The sequence below is a fragment of the Phoenix dactylifera genome, chromosome 2 (assembly GCF_009389715.1).
Source record: "Phoenix dactylifera cultivar Barhee BC4 chromosome 2, palm_55x_up_171113_PBpolish2nd_filt_p, whole genome shotgun sequence".
Lineage (NCBI taxonomy): Eukaryota > Viridiplantae > Streptophyta > Magnoliopsida > Arecales > Arecaceae > Phoenix > Phoenix dactylifera.
The window spans coordinates 11,390,260-11,411,963 of NC_052393.1; the positions used below are offsets into that span (position 1 = coordinate 11,390,260).

Genomic DNA, 21,704 nt, shown 5'->3' on the forward strand with positions numbered 1-21,704 from the left:
TCTATTTCTTCTTAGAAACTCCGTGCATAATTTTAGAGACAACATAACGCATGCCTGTAATATTTTTTTATTAATAATATATATATATATATATATATATATATATATATATATATATATATATATATATATATATATATATATATATATATTTTTCTAGTATGATTTTTTAAAATAATTTTAGAAATTACATAACAATCGATATATCTATAATATTTTTTTTATTAGCATGATCATATATTAGTATATATTATTTTTTTATGGAGTTATATATAACCCTTGATATATACCTAATATAATAGAATCGAAAAATAAAATCATTTTTTCTCTCTTTTTCTCTTCTTTGGTAAATATTTTAATATAGTATCAGAGCCATCGATCACCTAATCTGTTGTCACCAACTCTTTCGTCGTTACTGTGGTCGTCGTTGCCATGTCTAGAAGCTTTAAAGATTCTTATTATCGATTTGTCGATATTTGTTTCCGATTGAATCAATATCTGAAGATCCTCTATTTTTTTGTAGATCCGCAAATCCTCTATTTTTCCTCAGTTTTTCTACTTTCTAGTAAATCAACATTCGAAGATCTAATATTTCTTAGTAGATCTACGTATCTTCTATTTTCGGTGGATTAATACTTAAAGATATTTTATTTTCTAATGGATCTGCAACTCCTTTGTACCGTCTTTCTTCTTAGCTCGGATCTTCGATCATCTCTTCTCACCATCACTCGGGCCCATTTCTCTCCATCTCCAAATTTATTTGCTGTCTCCATCTCTTTCACCATCCAATTTAAGGTTCTTTGTTCATCTTCCATAGTGTCTCTGTCTACGAGGATTATCGACCTTCGGTTGCCTTCTCTCTGAGCTCTGTCCTCATTGCAACTACTATCTTCTATGTGTCCTCATTGCCACATCATCAGACAAGTCAATTAGCCACTTCATCAGACAAGTCAATCAGCCACATCGGCAGATACGCCAGTCTGTCATGTCAGTTAGACACACAAATAAATACCAACTTGCTATATTAGTCAGTCATGTCAGTGGATGAATTAGTCCACCACATTAGTTAGCTACGTTAGCATTGCCAAATACATCAGTTTGATGCATTGGCTTTCTGATTTACCGCATTAGTTTTTAAGCTGCTACACCAACTTCTATTTTGCCATATTAAATTCTATATTGTCAAATCAGTTTGACACATCAGTCTGCCATAGCGACTTTTGAGTTGTTATTTCAACTCTTAATCTGCCACGTTAGTTTTTAAGCTACTATAACAACTCATGTTCTACCACATTAGCCTCTATGCTGCCATGTCAATTCTCGATCTACCACCATGTCAGCTTTCAAGAAACTATGTTAGCTTTTGAGATGCTACTACTCATAATTTAGTATATCAGGTTTTGGGCATATTCGTGATCTAGTTTCCAAACTTAAGTTAGCACCTATAGTACTATCTTGAATTTGAGAGGAGATGTTAGCATAATTTTAGGAATCACGTAACAACCTGCATCACCTATAATATTTTTCTTTATTAGCGTGATTCTATATCAACCTATATTATTTTTTCTTTGCTAGCATAATTATGTTAGAGTAATTTTAGGGATTACATAATAACTTATATCACCTATAATATTTTTCTTTGTTAACGTGATCATATATCAACCTATATTATTTTTTTATATGGAGTCTCTATATGACTATATATAATTAGTGAGATATACCAAATATAATAGAACAAAGAAATAAAATTATTTTTTTATATTAATTTTTTTCTTCTTCTACAAATATTTTAACGGTCTTAAATATTAATTTATTTTTTTTTCTTCTGTAAATATTTTAACGGCATGAAATCTCGAAATTGGATGACATCTGGCCGATCTTTGAGGTGATGAATGTTAATATCGTATAGTTTACTTTCTGCAAATTTATTTAAAGTGGCATTACAGGGATTTTTTTTTTTGTTGTTGAATGAAAGGGGAAGGGGGGAGGAAGGGACAAGCCCATCCCCGCGTAGCAGCCTCCACCCCGCTAGGAGAATGTTCGATGCGTGTCCGGCTCGGTTACCTCTCTGGGCTCCGGCTCGAACCCTGTGTAAGTACGTCACATCCGGCACCACCAAGGCTACTAGAGGATCAATAAGCTCTCCCAACCACGTGTCAGAGCAGGGAGCATCCGGTCTTCACAATTTAATCGACGTCCGCGCGTTTCGAACTCGGAACCGCGGGATTGAAAGTAAGGCCCAGTTCCACTGAGCTACCATCTCAGTGGCAGAGATTTTTATTCTTCGTCAATCATTTGTAATCCTTCTATGCACATTTAGGCAAAGGTTAAAAAATTCATTAAGTCAACTCAAAACTCGGCCAAGTCAGCTTGACTGTGTAGGGGACTCAAGTCTGTGGAGAACTCAAATCTTGGATCAATCTTGATTCAGCTTACTCATTGATTACTCAAAATTCAGCCCGGGCCACTTGACTTGATTAACAAACACAAATTATAGTGATTTCAATACTATTTTTTTTAGATTTCATATAAAACAGTCATTTCAAAATGTCCTTTAGTATAATTAGTCTGAGGATAGAACAACGCAAATAGAATGTGAAGGGTTGAATGCTTCTATTCCTTACCTATCCCAAAGTCCAATCATTCTTAATTTGAGGGTGCTTCACTCATCGCCCACTCCTGGAACTTGATACCAACATACAAAAAATAGTTGATAGCATGTCAAATAGTCATTAGTCCCTTAATTTTTTATGTTCTTAACGTTCAATATCTAATAACATTTATGTATGTAATGTATGTGTATATATATATATATAGATAGATAGATAGATAGATATGCAATGTATGTACGTATGTTCTTATTAACTTGAGTTGAACTTCTGAATTTTTTAAACTATGCATACAGGTGGCTACGTACTCATGAAGGTGCTAGCTTATGCAGCTGGTAAAGTCCCTCGCAGCAGGACACAAGTTACTTTGTGGATTTAGGTATTGGCAGAAGTGGATGTATGGCTTTGTGGATTTAGTTATTGGCAGAGCTGGATGTATCCAAGTATTATGCCTTCGCCAGTGTCCTCTCGATATGCTATTTCAAATGGCTCATGTTTCACTGAGACAATGAAATTGTCAAGCAGAAAGGGTAACATTTAGATCTGATCAAGTTTGCAGCATCATCAGAACGTTATCTGATGAATTGAACTCATTTTCTCTGGTACGCTCTTCAATCAGGGAACCAACGGCGGGACATTCTCCTGAATTATAGGAGACTTGAAAATTTTTGCAATGCATGATGACAAATGATCCCAAGCTTGTGACCCATTGAGGTAGAAGTATCGTACTACAACGTAGGATGGATGTGACTGCTCTATGCAAGTCCAAAACAATGTGGTGTCAGAAAGAGAGAGAGAGAGAGAGACAGAGAGAGAGTTCAAGGAGTCCTGCGTTTCTACGTGAACCGAGATGATAGGCATGCGAACAAAGTGGACTCAGGTCCTATGGTTGCACTCAAATGTCATTAACTAGGATGACAAGATGCCTCAACCTTTCAGGCCATGCATGTTTCTCGGGAGACCAATGGCACAGTTGACTAGATCGGCCACCCTGGTTGCATACTTCAAAATTCTTCTTATAGCTTTCCCCAGCTCTTCAGAGATCTTGTATTCATATGCTTATTAATTCCTCTACTCTGGTTTGACTTGACGCTAGTGAACACCCCTCCCATTTCTCGCAAGAAAAGGGGCAAATCGATCTCACATTTGGGTTCACATCCTGTTGCTGGAAATTGGACCCGGGGGCGACCGCGGGCTAAGGAGAAGGAGGAGCTTCGGCAGGTGGTGCATCGACAGGTTGCGTCCTCCGGAGGACCTGTAAGAAACCGGTGGCCGGGGTTTCCGGCACCGGCCCTCCGATGCTTAAGTCAGAGGAGAGTTTTTTTTTGGAGAAAGAGAGAGATTGCGTCCAAAGATCCTCCTCTTAGAAGAAAAGATCTTCCTCTTATAAAAGGGGTGTAGGAGTTACCTGTGACTGGACGTGACTGTGCGAATTAATGAGTTACCGTTATGATTGAACGAGATCGTGCGAATTAATGAGTTGCCGTGGATAGCCTGAGATTTTGAACTGTCTGGAGGTCCGTTGAGATCGTGCACATTTAATCGTTGACAGTCACTGGGGCGGAGATCGCGGGATTGGATCCCGGATGAGGAGGAGAGGAGCTTGATTTTCGATGGAGTGGAGATGTCCACTTCGTCTTTGGGTCTCCTTTGGGCTTGAGGTCAATTAGACTCAGCTTAACCGAAAGTAAGACCGCAAGGCTACGAGCTCTGAGGTTGAGCGCGCTGAGGTCGGGCACCTTATGGTCGGACGCGTTGAGGGTTGCCGCGCTCGCCGTCACGTGCCGACGATATATCCACGTGTTTTGGCCAGTCCATTTTTCCCCAACACAGCCATTTTCCAAATCTATTATTTGTTATTACGTAGATATAGCTTTGATCAAGTTCTACCATCGAGAAAATGGAACTAATTTTAGTGGATTTGGCCATAATATAATTCAGATCAATAATTAACAATGAGTATATATTTGCTGTGTGTTATCATATTTGAACCCAAATATAAAAAGAGTGGCATGCATAAACAAATTAAAGTTGCACGTGCTAGCATGTGATGCACCAGCTAAAGCCCATCCAAGCTAGGTACTCTCGCGGCTTAATTACCATCATACTGTTCAAGCCAATATAGAAGATGACAAATTCATTGATGCAAAAAACATGCATGCAAGAAAGTTATGGTTGGCATGGGATGTTTCGAAGAATTAAATTATAGTGAGGCAAAAATGCATTTAAAGAAAATAGTTGGACCCTTTATTTTAAAATCGTGAACTTTTAAAAGTTTGGTTTCTTCACTTGGCATTTAGACAAATTGAACCGGAGAACATGAATTTTTGAATCAAGACAAGCTTGCAATCTAAATACTAAATTCTCTAAATACATACATAAAACATACATCTACACACACATCAAGCCGATGATATTAAAAGGTCTAGTAGACACTAGCTATAATCGATATTAAGCCATGTTGAGATTTCTTTCATGACGAACGTGAGTTCATCGTCAAAATCTTTTACCTAGAAAGTTTTGATATTTGAATTTCTGACCTGACCTAAACGGGATTCGATTTCAATTCAAGCCATTTTTTCTTGAAAAAGATGGGGCGAAACCTAACCACTAAGTAAATTAAAACACTAAATTAAATTGAATCAAAGTGAACTATTCAATTTAAGCCATATTATCTTCATTATCTCCCCATTCAATTAGAATTGCCGTATTTTCACCAAAAAAATTATAATTGCCATCTTAGGTATAAATGCGCAAGCTGCAAATCTTTGAAAGGCAAATAATAATAATAATAATAATAATAAACCACATTTTCATATTGATTAACTAAAGACATAACCTATGTAGCACATTGGAGATTTTTGGCATATCTGGTGGAAGGTCCATTTTTGGATGTTCTTAAGTCCATTTTATTAGAAGGTCCATTCCTCATCCAACTTAACCTCACCAATGCTCAGATGAGCACAATCTCCCTAACTTCCTGCAGAGGCAAAGTGTCTAGAACCACTGAGATGGTAGCCTAGTGAGAGCATGACCTTACTAACCAAGTGGTTCCGAGTTCGAAACGCACGGGCGTCGATTAAATTATGGAGACCGGATGCTCGCTGCTCGGACACGGGATCTGGAAGGGCGTATCGCTCTACTGGTAGCCTCGGTGGTGCCAGGTGTGACGTACTCATACGTGGTATTCGTGCCGGAGCCTAGAGGGGTAACCGAGCCGGGCCCACGGATGGGAAGGGCATGAGTAAAACCGGCCGAGATGCCCAACACACGGTTATTTCTGTCCGCATCGAACATTCTCCTGGCGGGGTGGGGGCCTAGTAGGGACTGCTACGCGGAGATGGGCTTGTCCGTTCCTCCCTGCTTCCCCTTTATTAAAGCAAAAAAAAAAAAAAAAAGTGTCCAGAAGCTGGTATTGATGCCAATGCCCAAAAAGCACTTCCAATATTCAGCCTGCAATCTCTCTCACTGGCACCGGCAGATACCAGTGAGCATTTTTGTCTCCCATGGATATGTACCACTCCAACGAGCAACAACTGTGCTCATTTGGACGAGCACCTTCTGGGCCCCACCTCTTCCAAAACCCAATTCCCTGACGTTAGGGCCCACGTTGGATCCGCAATGTTATCTTATGGGTGCACAAGTGGGTGGATGTGGAACTGTTCTGCCCTTGGGAAACGAGTAGATTCTTAGTAAGAAAGGCCATTCGATCACCGTCCAAGGGTGTAAAATCTAGAGGCATATGCTTACTAAACTTAAAATATAATTTTACCAAACCTTGGTGCCACATTAAATGCACCCAAACGATTACCGCCTAACCGGCGGTGCAACGACTCTCTCTTTCCCTATTTAAATTTCGAATACATCTCCGGTGGCCCAGATGGCGCGGGTCGAACTGCAACGGGTAGCCAATAGGAAGCCGACGCGTGGACAAAATGACGTGGAAATCCGGCCGCCACCGCGGAAAGGGACTCGAGCCGGCCGACAACGTTTGGGTTGGTTTTTATCGTTTTACCCGGTAAAACCCAACGGCTCGAAGCAAGCGACTCCAATATTCCTTTTTGCCCCATAGAGGAAGAGGCAAATGACCGGTCTGTCCCGTCCTCGGCCGGGCGGGCTGGTCGAGGCGAGCCGGGCCAGACCACGCCCCGACGCTTCTGACCAACGGATCGAATCCCTTGCCAATCTACTCTTTTGTCCTTCCGACACCCAGGGGCATTTTGGGGATTTTGCGTGAAGGATTATTTGCGCGGATCTGAGTCAAGATTGACGCGCGCCGGCGAGTGAAGGCGAAATTTCCGAGTCCGACGGTAATGCGTGGAACAAGAAGAAGTAAACGGGAAAATAAAACTTCAAATATTTATAATATTGAGTTAATGACAAATGGTGGGCGAGATTACGAATATGACCTCAAAAGGGCGGAGAAATTACTGTAGCTTGAGAAGAAGTGCAGAGTACGTCTCGGAGTGGGAACGACCAGAAGGATGAAATGATATCCCGCTGTGATGGCTGCCTCCCGACAAAAAGCTGGACTTACTCCTCTGGGTTCCCATGCCGCGCCAGCGGCCAGCCCCAGTTCGAGTAAAGAAGAGTGGCACCTCGGTGCTTTTCGTAATGGACGTAGGGTAGTATAGGAAAGAGGCAGGCTAAATACGAAATTAATTAAAATAGGAAAATATTATTGTAGGAGAAGCAGAAAGGTGGTGGTTTCGTAAAGAGCGCTCCGTTTCGGTTGGTGCTTTTTATCAAAAGAAAGAAACTTAAAAAGAGAAAAAAATTAACTTTTTTTTTTTTGGGTGGGCTGGAATTCAAAACTTGGGGATTGTGAATGGGAATCCAAGCTGGCCAAATCACCGTAGACTCGAACGAGTCACGTTACCGTATACGCCAACCTTTTAAACGAATGAAATACATAAATATACACAAAATTAGAATTATCTGCGCCATTAGACTAGATATGAAACATTGGAAATACATGAAAACTTATAACCACACCTCCCATGTTCGTCGACGCTCACACTTTATGCGTCTATATATCTTTCATCATTGGCCAAGTGCATCACATTTCATATAGTAGGTATGGTAGCCTGCAATAGCTAGAAGTAAAATAATAATAAGGTGGGAGAGAAAGGGTAAGTGGGAAATGGGTAATCCATATGGAGGGCAGGGTAGTAATAGGAGAGGGGCTGGGGAGGAGCAGGGCATTTGTTACGCCCACGGACTTTCGCAGCCAATCAATGCTCCACCAAATGCAAATCCCTTCTTCCTCCTTTCCTCTCTTTTCCTTCAACCCCTCGACCACCACCTCCTCCTCCTCCTCCTCCTCTATTCCTCTCCCTGTTTGCCCTCTTCAATTCCCTCCTCACGTCCACTCCTCTCAGGTAAAGATAAGACAAATAAAATTCTCTTCTTTAGTTCTCGAGGAAGTGATGGAATCTCTCTCTCTCTCTCTCTCATCTCTTCTTTTAAATTCTTCCTCTTCCTGCTTGTGGGTATATTTGCTGAGTGTTTTTGGTGGCATGCAGGTAGAAAAGGATAGAAGAATGAAGGAGGCACTGAAGAGTAGTTTGAGGTTGGAACCGTTGGCCGCCTCCGGCCAGCAGGACCACCAGGGCCTTCTCGCCGACGACCCGGCCTGGGCCACGGTGGAGAGAGGTAACGTCTTATTAGGGGAGGGGTTCTCGGTTGACGAACTTCTCGACCTCGGAGAATTCGCCGAGCCCGAGAAGGATACAGAGGAGAAGCCGGACGCAGGAGCGGAGTCCGCGAAAGCAGAGGAGAACTCCAACTCCAACTCCTTGTCCTCCTCCTCCTCCTCCTCCGCCCTCTCCTTCGAGCCACCGCCGACGTCGGAGATTAGTTTACCGATAAGCCCTTTGTCATTGATGGTAAGAACAGGGGCCTCAGAAAGGTATCCTTTTTCTTGGTTTCTGGGGGTTTGGGGGGTTTTAACGGGCGGTGTTTGGCTTTGGGGACTCGCAGGCTCAAGATATGGAAGAGCTGGAATGGGTTTCACTCATCATCGACGACTCCCTTTTGGAGTTTCCACCGTCGTGCTCTGGCGTAGCGCTGCCCTTCCCACCGCCGCCGCTGCCAAAACCCCAGGCGGAGTCTCCACCCGAGGACCGCCCGGCCTCTTTCCGGGGCCCCACCGTATGCGCCCTCTCCACCGAAGCCCTCGTCCCGGTCAAGGCCAAGCGCAGCAAGCGGTCCCGCTCCGCCGGCGCTGTCTGGTCCCTCTCCGGCCCTCCCCCGTTCGCCGACTCCTCCTCAACCACCACAACCACCTCCTCCTCGTCTTCCTGCTCGTCCTCGTCGTCCTCCTTCGAATCCTACCTCATCTACGAACCCGCCGCCGCTGCCGTGGGCGGCGAGTACAACTTCCTCCTCGATGATATCCCGCCTTCGCCGGTGCCGCCGTCCAAGAAGCATAAATCGAAGAAGCGGGGCCGGAAACCGAAGCCGCCGCAGGCGGCCTCCGCTGCCGCGGCCGCCGGCGGTGGCGAGCGGCGGTGCAGCCACTGCGGGGTTCAGAAGACGCCGCAGTGGCGGGCGGGGCCGCTGGGGGCGAAAACTCTGTGCAACGCGTGCGGCGTCCGGTACAAGTCCGGCCGCCTGCTGCCGGAGTACCGGCCGGCGTGTAGTCCTACCTTCATCAGCAACGTCCACTCCAACAGCCACCGGAAAGTCCTTGAGATGCGCCGGAAGAAGGAGGCCGAGCTCCCGGCCGCCACCGCCCTGCCAGTTCCCTCCTTCTGACCGTCCGGTTCGCTCCGGTTCGGCTGTACATTTTGGACCGACCCCCTTTTAGAGTTTAGTCTGTCGCGGTTTGGATCTTTTTCATTCATAGCGGCTTAGCTTTCCGTGTTCTTTAGCTTTTGGTTGCTTTTATTTTTAGTTATCAGGCTGTAGGTAGTGCAGCCTTTTTCATTTGTTCGTGTTATTTCGCTAGATGTTTAGGAAGGGACAGAGAGGTAATATTAGATTTTAGGGCCTTTGTCTGAAAATTGGTAATCTAACATGACTGCTTTCTTTTTTTAGCCAATGAGTGAGAGAGAGAGAGAGAGAGAGAGAGAGAGATTAGATGAAGGGGTAGTATGGTGTATTGGTATGGTATCATTTGTAATACATCCATCCATATACATAGAGATAGGGGGGCATAGGCATGGATAGGATATATGATAATATTTATTTGTAGCTGTTTTGCAGGAGATTGCTTCAAATGGAATTTGCTTTGTTTTTTATTCCTCTGGTTTCTGCTCTTTCTCTGGAAATCCTGGAATTTGGTGATCGTAATCTAGCTCGTGAGTTTGCCCTTATAATATGATCCTCTCGTGATGTACGTCATGCGTACAGCCTGTGGCACTGCTCAGTTTGAAAAGTATAGTTTTAGATAATATTTGTTTGCTGTGATTTGGTGAAACCATTTCAACCCACCTCCAACCAAACGCAATGGGAGTTGGCAGCAATGTGGGTGGGGGTGGGGGTGGGGGGTCTCTTGCACCACCCCACTTCTTGTGCTTATCCCGCTCGCCCTCTCCAAAACCCATGCTCGTCGCATGATTTATCCCCTTGAACGCTTTATCCATTCGTCTCTCATGGGAAACCATGCAATACACTTGATACTCGGTAACTAATTTTGTTCATTAGGGCTCATTTAGTTTGCGGAAATCATTTTTTCTCCTAAGAATATGATTCTTGAGAAGTAGATTTCTAGAAAGAGCACGCCTAGAAAAGTACTTTTGGCCTGTTTAGTTAATCATTGAAAAGTGACAGATTTTCAGAGTGCTTACGTTTGGTTGACCATCCACTTTTTTGACAAAGTTATGTCTAATTTTTATTATATACTTAATAAAAATTAGATCTTTAATGCCTCTTTAATGCTGAAGGGTTTTTTTTTAAAAAAATAAAAATGGAGTGATTTTTGGCTCATGGAAAAGACTTTTCCATAAAATATGGAAATCATATTTCCATGAAAATACAACTCTCTCATTTCTCCCATTCGAAAACTCCAACCAAACAAGAGACATCTCATTATTTTTTCATTGACCACATTTTTCCCCCTCATTTTTTCCGCGAACCAAACGAGCCCTTAGAAAATAATCATCGGATTACTGTGTGTGTAAAACCCAATTCCTTGTTGGGTTTGGTCGTGCATTGTTTTATATTAGATTTTATCTGCACGTTACATAAGGTTTTACTTGTATCTCAATAAATCAAAACTTATCACCTACAAGCCGAACTACTACCAGATAAAAATGTTAAAAGATGTGCTCCTTAATTAGTATGCCATATTTTGGTAGCCAGCTAAGTAGTGGGTAGAGATGCCTCTCCCATCTTCCTATTTGGAACGTGGCATCATGTGCCTAGTGGCACTTGCTTGCAACAGTCATGATGGGTTGGTTGTGAAGAAATATTCAAGTAACGTGGCGGCTGATGTGTGTGACCTCCGATTTCTCCTTTTTTTCAAACACATGAGATCGAGATGCAATAAAAAAGATACATGTCAGATAAGAAACTTTGTGGGTCAACATTTTTGTTGGTAAGCCAGCACTGCTTTATGCTATGGAAAGTGGGTAGGCTTCCATCCTATCAGTTGGCTCTCAAGTGGAGTCATAGCAATGGAGCCAGTTGGCTGTAGTAGTTAGTTTCCATGGAAATTGAAGTGTATATTGGCTTTTCTCAATATTGTATAAGCAAAGATTACGAAATTGCTTAGACTATTGGCTAAACTAGGTGTGAAAATGGCAACAAAGCATAACTTTTATAATCTGTCACACCGTATCTAGCTTAAATTAACTATAATCCTGGTAGTACGCACAAATGGCTGATGTTGAATGAAAGATCTTTTAAAAAAGAAGCATAAGAAAATATTATCCTGCTGCGATAAAGATAATAATTTGTAGCACACCCATAATTAATTATTGGTGTTCAGATTCGAATTTTACGCTACCTGCATCTTCGCTGGCTTGCATCCATGTCTCATGTTTGAATCTTAATCATGCAGGCATATGACCCGAATCTGAATGGCTTACACCACTAGTAGCTTTAATCATTAGTTAACAGCGACATTTTTAGGGAGGTATGCCTTTCCTCAACAACGGTAATGATAGATAATGGCTGAAACATAAGTACGGTGTGGTGATGGTGCTCCCCTCGTGCTTTTCTTTCTTTCTTTTCTTTTCTTTTCTTTTCTCCCGTTGTTTTCTTCTTTATTATTATTATTATTATTATTATTATTATTATTATTATTATTATTATTATTATTATTATTTTGATTTTGGTATCCCGTATAAGTGATATGGGATCGAGCAAAGCTTTTGGTATTTAGATGGCTGGCTCTAGCCTTGAAATCTTCATGAGTCTACGCTTACAGCGTTTAGGATTGTCTTTATTTTTTAGGAGCCTCCATCTCAAAATGAATTTTGACAGTAGCACTTCCGGTGACAGAAACAGATCAGGCATGGGCTTTGTGATCAGAAGTCATAATATTAGGCTGATTGCTATTGGAGGACGAACAAAGAGGCGGAGCTCAAGGAAGCTGAGTGTATCTTTTTCGAAAGAGATTCAACTACGGTGATCGAGTAGATACAGGATGAAGAACGGAAGAGGATGCGAACTTTCTGCTCTGCGACATTCTTTAGATGGTGAAAAATTGTAGCACCTTTCATACCGTATATGTATATCAGAAGATGAATAGATCCACTGATTGGATCACCTTTTTTAGTGCCCAGCATTTCGAAGAAATCTTCTAAATATACGAGGGGCACTCCACCATCCTATCATTTTTCCTCTTTTAATTCTGCTGGTTCATGTTAGTGGAGTATAAACTGTTATCGTACCAAAAAATAAAATAAAATAAAAATTCTTCCTGAGTTGGGTTGCGTCTGGGGACGTGGGTGGAATCTTCCTGTACTCGCACCCACCGTACGAAGAACTATTGTGTACTGCCCTGGTGGGATGAATTGGGACGCACCCATCCCCACCCCTCCCATGTGACCCCGAAGAGTTTGCAAAGCTACGTTATAATGACACAGACAAAGTATCCAAATCTCCAGGTTAGAAAAAAATATTGGCACCGTTGCCGCTGGTATCTTTGGAAGCACGTATCATGACCATGTGGGCCCTGGAGTGGATCCGACGGCATCTGCGAATTGTGATGTCTTGAATTGCTTACGAACTTTGGGCATTATAATTTAGAGATACTGGATTTGCTCTAGGACCCATGTTGAGTATATTGCAAGAAGCAAATATCACATGGGGCAGGCATCAAAGAAAAAAAATATAAAATGAGTTTTCTATTTTGCCATTTTTTTTTAGCATCTATATTAAAGAAGAAACCTAAAAATCAAAATTCGTGTTACTAATAGAGTCGTCGGTCTATAATATAATGTTCATCAGTATATAGTATACGGGAAAGTCATACAGACTTAGCCAATTAAACAAAGCTAGAAAATTATGTATTGTGTAATGGTATTTATAAAAATCATATTTCGAAAACTGTGTATTGGCATGCTTTATGATTAATTTGTTTGATGTGTATCATCCGACTATATAGTGTGTATCGATAAAAAGTATGTTCTGAAAACTGTATATCAATTTACTTAAGGTATATTGTATCCGATTATTGCTGGATATATATCAAAGAGGCTTGTAGTATATATCAGAAAGTCGATGAATATGTATCACATGACCACATATTGCATACTGATGAATATGATGTTCCCAAAACTATATATTAATTTGTTTAAGGATGTGTCTCAGGTTACTAGATGACTAATTTGCTAAGTATGCATCACCTGGTTGCATACTGTGTACTAAAAAATACCATATTCTAAAAACTATGCACCGATTTATCTAGAGGCATGTATTAACTTAGTAGATGATTAACTTGTTTGCTATGTATCATCTGGCTATGTAATATATACCAGTAAAAACACGTTATAAAAACAAGAAAAAAAAAGGATGCACATTCATAAAAAAAAAAAATCTTTAATTTTTAGATTTTTTTTTTAGAGGTGAGCACTAGAAAAAAATAATAATATTTTATATTTTTTTCTCTAATGCTCGTCCCATATAATTTTTGTTACTTTATAGGGTTGGGGATACGCGGATGCTCACATGGTTTCTAAGAATGGCCCAATGAAAACCTCGCAGAAATCCAGTTGTCTTCCCCCGTGTTCACCAATCTCCAACCACCGCATAGGACTCGGGGGGTTCCAACCACCGCCATTCTAACACTAAACTTCTTGGACTCGTTCTTTCCTTACTATTAATAAAATTTTGCGGTTAAAAGTTCTTTCCAATCCCACCTATCCCTTCAAAAATTTTAAAAAAAAAGGGGACTCCGGAGCTGAGGACGAAACGGATTGGGAGGCAGCAGGATTCTTAAATATCCGATGGTAGAAGTAGTTAGTAGATAGAAGCTAGCCACCAGTCAAGCGCGATGTTTATTTCCAAAATAGGATGGTATAAGGAGTGTCGCAAGCCATGTCACGGTAGAAGTGGAACATTACTTTAATTTTCTATGGTTCTATCTCAAGGAGGGTCCCACTCTCCCGTTACCACATTTCCAGAACACGGCCCCTAAGGTTAAGGTCTTTGACCTCGTAGAAATGTCGTGTCCTTCTAACCCGGCCAAACCAAGGCGTCGGTGCCTGTCTACGTTGCCTCCAAAGACCACGATATCTTGTTCCTTTGCGTGGGTCCCACAGGCGAGCTTCCATCAATTTAGATATTCAAATTTCAAATGTGGGAGGGGCTGCTATGATTGCCACTGAAATCACGGCTCGGCCCCTTCGTTTGAGCCGGCCAATCAGCTGAATCCATGCACATAGGAGGGCACTATTATTGTCTCTAGAAGAGATAAGGACTCGCAATTTTATATTTAACATTGGAATTTGGAGAAAGGGCGCGGAAGAAGAGCATGTGGAACGAGGGGTGACTGTGGGCTAGAGAATCAAGAAGCGTTCTGAAAGGGAGGGCGAGGAGGGTAGCCGTGCGTAATCAACACGTTGCTTGCTGCAGTTGACTAGAGTTCACCCTTGCTTGGGAAAGTAGAAATTTTGCCGGGGAGAAGGGGGTTTTACTTGTCCTTAATTTTGTTTTGTTTGTTTTTGGTATGGCTAATGACGGGTTTAACAGGTCAATAACAACAAGATCTTTTTTCTTTTTTTTAAGAAATGAACTATTTGTTGTTTTATTATCATTGGAAACTAAGAATAAAAGAAAGTTTGAGCGAGGATTTTTTTGGAGGAATAATCGCACAAAAAATTCTAAACTATTCGGAGAGTTTTTAATTTTCTCCTGAATTTTAATTTAGTACAGTCAAACCGTCAAATTTTTAAATTCATTTAATTCAGGCCCTAACTATGAATTTCACATGAGGCACCATCCTCTTCTGCTATATAAGCTGGTCATGTAACATCACGTGACAATTCCGTCATGGCAGGCAAACATAATTCATAGATAGAGCCTGAATTGAACGGATTCAAAAGTTCAATGATCTGATTAGTAAAAGTTTATTTTTTTACTCATATCCTCTCCATCCGTGGGAGAGTCCCATCAACGTGGCAGCCCTATCCCCGTGTGAGTACGTCACACCAGCACCACCTAAATAACACAGACCAAATAACGACTTCACCGGGCAAACGAGGCGGGAGGCATCCAGTCCCCGCATTTAATCGATGCCCGCGCATTTCGAACCTGAGCACTCCCTCCTTCCTTCTCTCACCTCTCTCTCATTTTCCCATTCCTTCTTTTCTTGATTTATTTGGCAAGCTAAATCCTTTTGGAATGTTGAATACTGATTTAGAAAGTGGTTTTTTGTTTATTAGAAATATTTATATAATTAATATGTTGGTTTTGGAAATCAACTTATAAATCGCCCTTTGGAATGCATGTCTTAAGCATTAATAGTTTGCTAAAAGTTTTTTCTTAGCCATGATTTTTAGTTGCTTCCTAGACATTTAGCTCACCCTTATTCTCTTTTTTTTTCTTCTTTTTTTTGTGCTAAAGCGGGTGGATCATACCTGACGGGAACGAATACACCCAATAAAGTCAAAAAATAGGATACCTCGGAGCGCCATGGGCAACTCCCCATCACCAGTCCACAAGGTGCCTCCAGAGTGACAAGCTACATACGCAGCCACCCAATCCGCAGCACCCCATTGCCTTCATGGTAAATATGTTTGGCCTGAAAGGCCCATCCATCCCTCGCCATAGCCCAAATATCACGGAGCAAGGGATGATCACTACCGCCACCCCTTGGACCCTCCCGGATGACGGTGGCTGAATCACCCTTCAGGATGATGGACCTAGCCAATAAGATGCACCGGGCATGGCGAAGGCCTGCCCAGGCTACTCTCAGCTCCGCACTCAGAACCGAAGTGTCAAATAACTGACTGCCACCGGCAGCCACAATCCTGGCAGACAGGTCCCGAATAACAAAACCCGCGCCTCCCCTCGTGCCACCATCCACGACAGACCCATCAAAGTTGACCTTGAGAAAACTCGGGGGTGGGGGCTCCCAGGTGAAAAACACCGTACAAGATACTACCGAAGCAGAGTGGAAACCCCAGATGTCCCGAGCTATCAAGGTCCCTCCAACAAGGATGGTGTAACATAGTTCTGCCACCTGCACGCGGGCACTCTCGACCACAAATCGCGGCGACATACGTCGTTCGCCGAAAGTGCGAGTATTCCTAGCCAGCCAGATCTGGTAGGCAGTGCAACTCGCTCGAACAGCCTCCTGACGAAACACCGGGGACTCCGAGCTCTGATGCATGGCCTGTAAGAATAAGTCCCTACAGCGCCATGCCACCTGTGGGACCCCAGCTAGACGCCAAGTATTCCTGGCCCATGTGCACCGAAACAGGGCATTGTCCACCATCTCGACCACACCACAAACCCCACACTCTAATGGGATCCTCACACCTTGACCACCAAGTACAGCTCTCGTAGGAAGATGGTCCCAGACCACCTTCCAGAGGAACAACGCGATCTTCGGGTGGAGCCCCAATCGCTAGATCTAAGCACAATTCGGGCCAGGCTCGTACTCCTGCCTAAGGATGCGGGAGAGATCGCCCATCATGACCCTGGATCTGGTCAAGGAACCCCACACTCGTACATCTGGTCTGCCACTCTATGGTAAAGAGAGGAGCTGACCCGCTCCGCCAGATGCTCCCCGAAGAAACGGGCCAACCAAGTCTCATCCTAGCCGGCCGCCCCAGGGGTCATGAGATCACAGACATGTAGACCCTCCCCAGCCTCGACACTTACCGTAGTCGGCCAAAGCCGCAGAGGAAGGCCATCGACCCATGGGTCCCTGGCCACATCGATGCTCCGCCCGTCGCCTATCAGCCATCGGGTGTGACTCGACACCAGAGGCAAGTACCTCGCTATCTCGTACTATAGAAAAGAGCATCTCCGCCCTCCTCGGGCCCAGCCCTCTGGGCCTGCTCCCCATAACGAATAGTCATGACCCGGCTCCAAAACCCCTACATAATCGTAGTGGTCATAATGATCCACATCGAGTATGGTGATCCTCTTAAATCAATCTACAACTCGCGGGTAAACTGGTCTACTCAACACCTGCCTGCCCAAATGGTCTTCCTCCTACATGTTCAATTCTCATCCTTAGATTAATGGCATTAACTGTGGTTAATATTAAAGTATTACTAATAAATGATCACATCATATTGGCTTGGGACCCAAGGTTTGTAATATCAACTTGGGGCCCTACTCCCACAATGCTGCCTGAGACCCCTCCAAGGGTCAGCCCAAATCTACCAGACAATTCTAGACCCACCACTGTCCACTAAAACATGTACAGAGAGAACAAGTAGAGAGAGAAAGAGAGAGAAAGCAAGCTTCTCTCTTTGCAACCAAGGAAGAGTAAGAAAGGAGGCTGTGGTTGGTGCCCAAGGTCAGAGACCCATGGCTGGACTACAGGCAACTGGCAGAGACAAATCATATCAAAATAGGCGTTTTGACCACCTAAACTATGGATCCAATGCATCCTGCTGGCCGGAGCTCTGGCCACAGCTTCCAGCCATTGCAGAGGATCAGAAAAGCCTTCGGCGACAAGTATCGGTAACGGAGGCAGCTAAAATTGCAATAAAATGGGGTCGATTTTCAAAAATAGAGGAAAACAAGGTGTTGCCCTTTTTGGCCAAATTTTGACGATCACTAGCCGAAATCAATGTTTCAAATGGTATAGAAGGAAGAAGAGAGGAGTAGCTCAAGGGAGGCCGGGTCTTTACCTGGTTTTCAGCAACAAATGGTAGCGGTAACGACATCGGTGGCGACCGGTATTCGGAGAGAAAAACTAAGAAAATACTCTGATGATGACCTCCATCAGCATTGGATCTCCAGGGGATGGATAGAAGGATTGGAGGAGCTCTAAATAGAGCTCAACCGCAATCGGAATCCAACTCCGAGTCAGATTCCGTCCATCAAACTTGGGAGGAAGAAGACTCCCTTCGGGAGTCCTCTTTCCCCATCACATGCATCATTCTTTTCTTCTTGGGCCAAATTCAACTTGGATTGTCAAATGGATCGGGCCCTAATACTAGGTCTCACATTCTCCACCCTCTTAAAAGAGTTTCATCCTCGAAACTTAACATACCAAAGGATTTGAAGATGCTCAAATCAAGTCTCCTTAACTAAGAAATCAAATCAAGTATTCCATTGTATAACTTTTAGAGTTAATATTTTTGACTAAATTCAAAATGACGTAACCCACTAAACTTTCACTCTGCACTCTAATTTATGTCACAGTCCCTAGTAATAATAAACCTATGCTCTAATACTACTTCTATCATGCCCCGAACCCATCACCCAAGTCGGCCAAATGACACGGTTGCATGAGCCGTAGAGTGATGCCTTAAAGATCATGCAAGGCCTAAGATGAGCAAGTATCCAAAAAATCAATAGTAAATAACCGAATAATCAAAATAAATAAATCCATCATATTCAAATAATCCAACTAGTTCAATTATAAGATCTTCAAATATTTATCGATATCAAAAACTAAACTAACTAACACATGACTCTGATGCTCGAACTCCATGCCAACGTATATGAAACCATGCATCCTGCGATAAAAGAAAAAAAAAAGAGGTTTGTGAGCTTTACAACCCAGTAAAAATTTCACACACTCACACCGATATAAATATGGTAAATAAAAAATAAGATTAACTATAAACTATATCAAAATACAAGCAAAAATCATAAAATCTCATACTGATTATCCAACATAGCTCGATAAAATATACATCCATAATGTAAGTTATCAAACATATAATGTTTTCTAGAAAATGTGTAAGATATTATCATATGGTGGTTTTATATTTTTAATCTTCCATTTTTATCTAGATTTTCGATCAATCATTATCTCTCTGATTTGGACTATTCATGGCATTGCTTCAACCAAAGACTTGGCAAACCAAAACATCCACGCTTCAGCTCGCAGTGGCAATCCAAGATAACTGAACTTCGGCCTGTAGTGGCAAACTAGAATATCCGCGCTTTGGCCCGCGACGGAAAACTAAGATAACTGCGCTTCAGCCCACAGTGGCAATCCAAAGTAATTACGCTTCAACCCACAGTGGCAAACCAATATGTCACGATTTGGCCTATAACAGTCAATCCATAACATATTTAGTCCAAATCCTTTTGTTTATCAATCAAATTATTCAATTTCATCCATACCAAAAAATTATAATCTTATATTATATTTCATGTCCAAATTCTAAAATAATTAACATCATATCCCAACAACCAAAACCATAATCCAAGCAGCCATAATTATCGATATTTGATATATTTATATATTAACAAAATATATATATCAGAAATCATTAAGAAATCAAACAAAAAATGATGCAAATCCCAAAATCATCGATAGATGTTACAAAATATATATTATCCATAAAAGTAATTGTGTACAGGACTTCTTACCTCTATCAATCTTAGAATCAAGTACAACGCACACTGATCCATTTCTCGATCTATGATTCGAGGGCAAAGTGGTCTACTCAACATCTGCCTGCCCAAACGGCAAACGGGCACCCCCCTACATGGTCAAATCACATCCTCAGATTAATCACATTAACTATGGTTAATATTGAAGTTTACCAATAGATAATCTCATCATATTGGCTTGGGACCCAAGGTTTGCAATACCAACTTGGGACCTCTGGTCCCGCAATGCTACCCCTCCAAAGGTCAGCTCAAATCTACCAAACAATTCTGAACCCACCACTGGTCCACTAAAACATACAGAGAGAGAAAGAGTGGTAAAGAGAGAGAGCAAGAGAGATAAAGTAAGCTTCTCTCTCTAACCAAGAAAGAGGAAGAAAGAAGGTGGTTGCAGTTGGTGCCCGAGATCAGGGACCTACGATCGAACAACAGGCGACTGGTGGCAACTAGGGGCCGGTGTTGACAAAATGAATCAAAACAGGGGTTCCGCCCACCCATACTTTGGATCCAACACATCCCAGTGGCTGGAGCTCCGGCCACGGCTTCCAGCCATTTCAGGGATCAAAAAAAGCCTCCGGAGGCAAGCGTCAGCGACAGAGGCCGCCGAAATCGGAATTAAAAAGGGTCGATTTCCAAAAATAGAGAAAAATAGAGCGTTGCCCTTTTCGGTTAAATTTTGACAATCACCAAGCAGAAGCGATATTTTAAAATGTCTCAAAAAAGGAAGAGAGGAGTAGCACAAGGGGGCCGGGTCCTTATTTTTGGCAACGAATGACAGCAACAACGGTGTCGATGGCATTCGAAGAGAAAAATTAAGAAAATACTTCGAGTCCTATTCAAAGTTAGATCTCCACTGGGATGGAGGAGAAGCTCAAAATAAAGCTCGACTGTGATCCAAATTCAAATCCCAGTATCCCAAATGGGCGGGGCGTTGATACCAGGAATCACATAAGTAGATAGAATTTTAAATGTCGTCATCTCGGTAGCTAGAACAACCTTAACAAATAAATTACGGGCTCGTTTGGTTCGCGGAAAGCATTTTTTCCCATAGAAAATATGATTTCTGGAAAGCAGATTCTTAGGAAGAGGATGCCGGAGAAGTACTTTTGGCATATTTGGTTGACCTTAGGAAAATGACAAATTTTTAGAGTACTTATGTTTGGTTGACCATCTACTTTCTTAGGAAAGTTATGTGTAATTTCTATTATACCTTTAATAAAAATTAAGTCTTTAATGCTTTGGATCAAATAAGGATAGCTGAAGGGTCTTTTTAAAAAAAATTAAAAATATTTCGATTCTCGAATCACAAGAAAGTAACTTTTCTATATTTCTTATGCGAAATACTTTCATAAAACGTCGGAATCATATTTTTATGAAAATATAATTTTTTCGCCCCTTTTCTTTAAAAATTTCAATCAAATAAGTAGCATCGTTTTAATTTTTCGTTCACCACACTGTTTTTTTTTTCCCCTCTTCTTCCGCGAACCAAACGTGCTTTACGAGTCCAAAAGGCGTGGGACCAGTAAATTTGCGGTCTCATCAGCGTCATTTTCATTTCCTTCTTCCAACCATTTCCCCTCATACTCATAGTCGTGGAGGCCCCCACGGAAGAACGGAAATCCAAAACGGTGGATTAGAAACCGTCGCTCATCCGAAAATCTCAAAATAAATCAACTATATTGCACCTCGCCGTAAGGATTACCGTGCCTCGGAGAGGCCTCTTGGTGGCACCGAACGCGAGTGGAAGGACAGCAATTTCTCCCTGCCCTGGAATTTTCTTTGACCAGAACTTGCGTCCGCTTGGTAAGCGGCAACGATACTGAGCAATTGCAGCATCATTCAAAACAGTGACTCCGTCAGCCTTGGCGTCCGTTCAAGACAAACAAGTGGGAAAGTTTTGCAACCATCCCGAGAGGTCATGCGGCTGGCGAGACAAATCCAAGTCAGAACGCAAAAAAAATCGGGAAATTACTTTCCCGTCCCTCAAAAGACCCCGCTGGAACAAGAGGTCCCGGTTGACCCAAAAACAAACTTCCGGTCCACCGCTTCATGGATCTTTAATTCCCGGTCCCTAAGTTACTGTTTGCTTTAAAATATAGTACCCAAAGTGCC

The 21,704-nt window shown here is 42.3% G+C and overlaps 1 protein-coding gene across 1 annotated transcript; it reads left to right on the forward strand.

Annotated features, from left to right (window-relative positions):
- Positions 1 to 7,720: 7,720 nt before the first annotated feature.
- Positions 7,721 to 9,853, forward strand: LOC103708485 (GATA transcription factor 5). The gene is made up of 3 exons (XM_008793426.4): positions 7,721 to 7,990; positions 8,135 to 8,497; positions 8,592 to 9,853. The coding sequence occupies exons 1-3, from the start codon at positions 7,766 to 7,768 to the stop codon at positions 9,366 to 9,368; spliced, it is 1,365 nt and encodes a 454-aa protein (XP_008791648.2). The 5' UTR covers positions 7,721 to 7,765; the 3' UTR covers positions 9,369 to 9,853.
- Positions 9,854 to 21,704: the final 11,851 nt, after the last annotated feature.

What these genes read in the sequence shown, in the direction of transcription:
- LOC103708485 (XM_008793426.4), top strand. Translation starts at nt 7,766, where the DNA reads ATGGAGGGCAGGGTAGTAATAGGAGAGGGGCTGGGGAGGAGCAGGGCA. An exon ending in CTCACGTCCACTCCTCTCAG is followed by an intron (nt 7,991 to 8,134) that starts GTAAAGATAAGA and finishes GGTGGCATGCAG; the next exon opens with GTAGAAAAGGATAGAAGAAT. An exon ending in TAAGCCCTTTGTCATTGATG is followed by an intron (nt 8,498 to 8,591) that starts GTAAGAACAGGG and finishes GGGGACTCGCAG; the next exon opens with GCTCAAGATATGGAAGAGCT.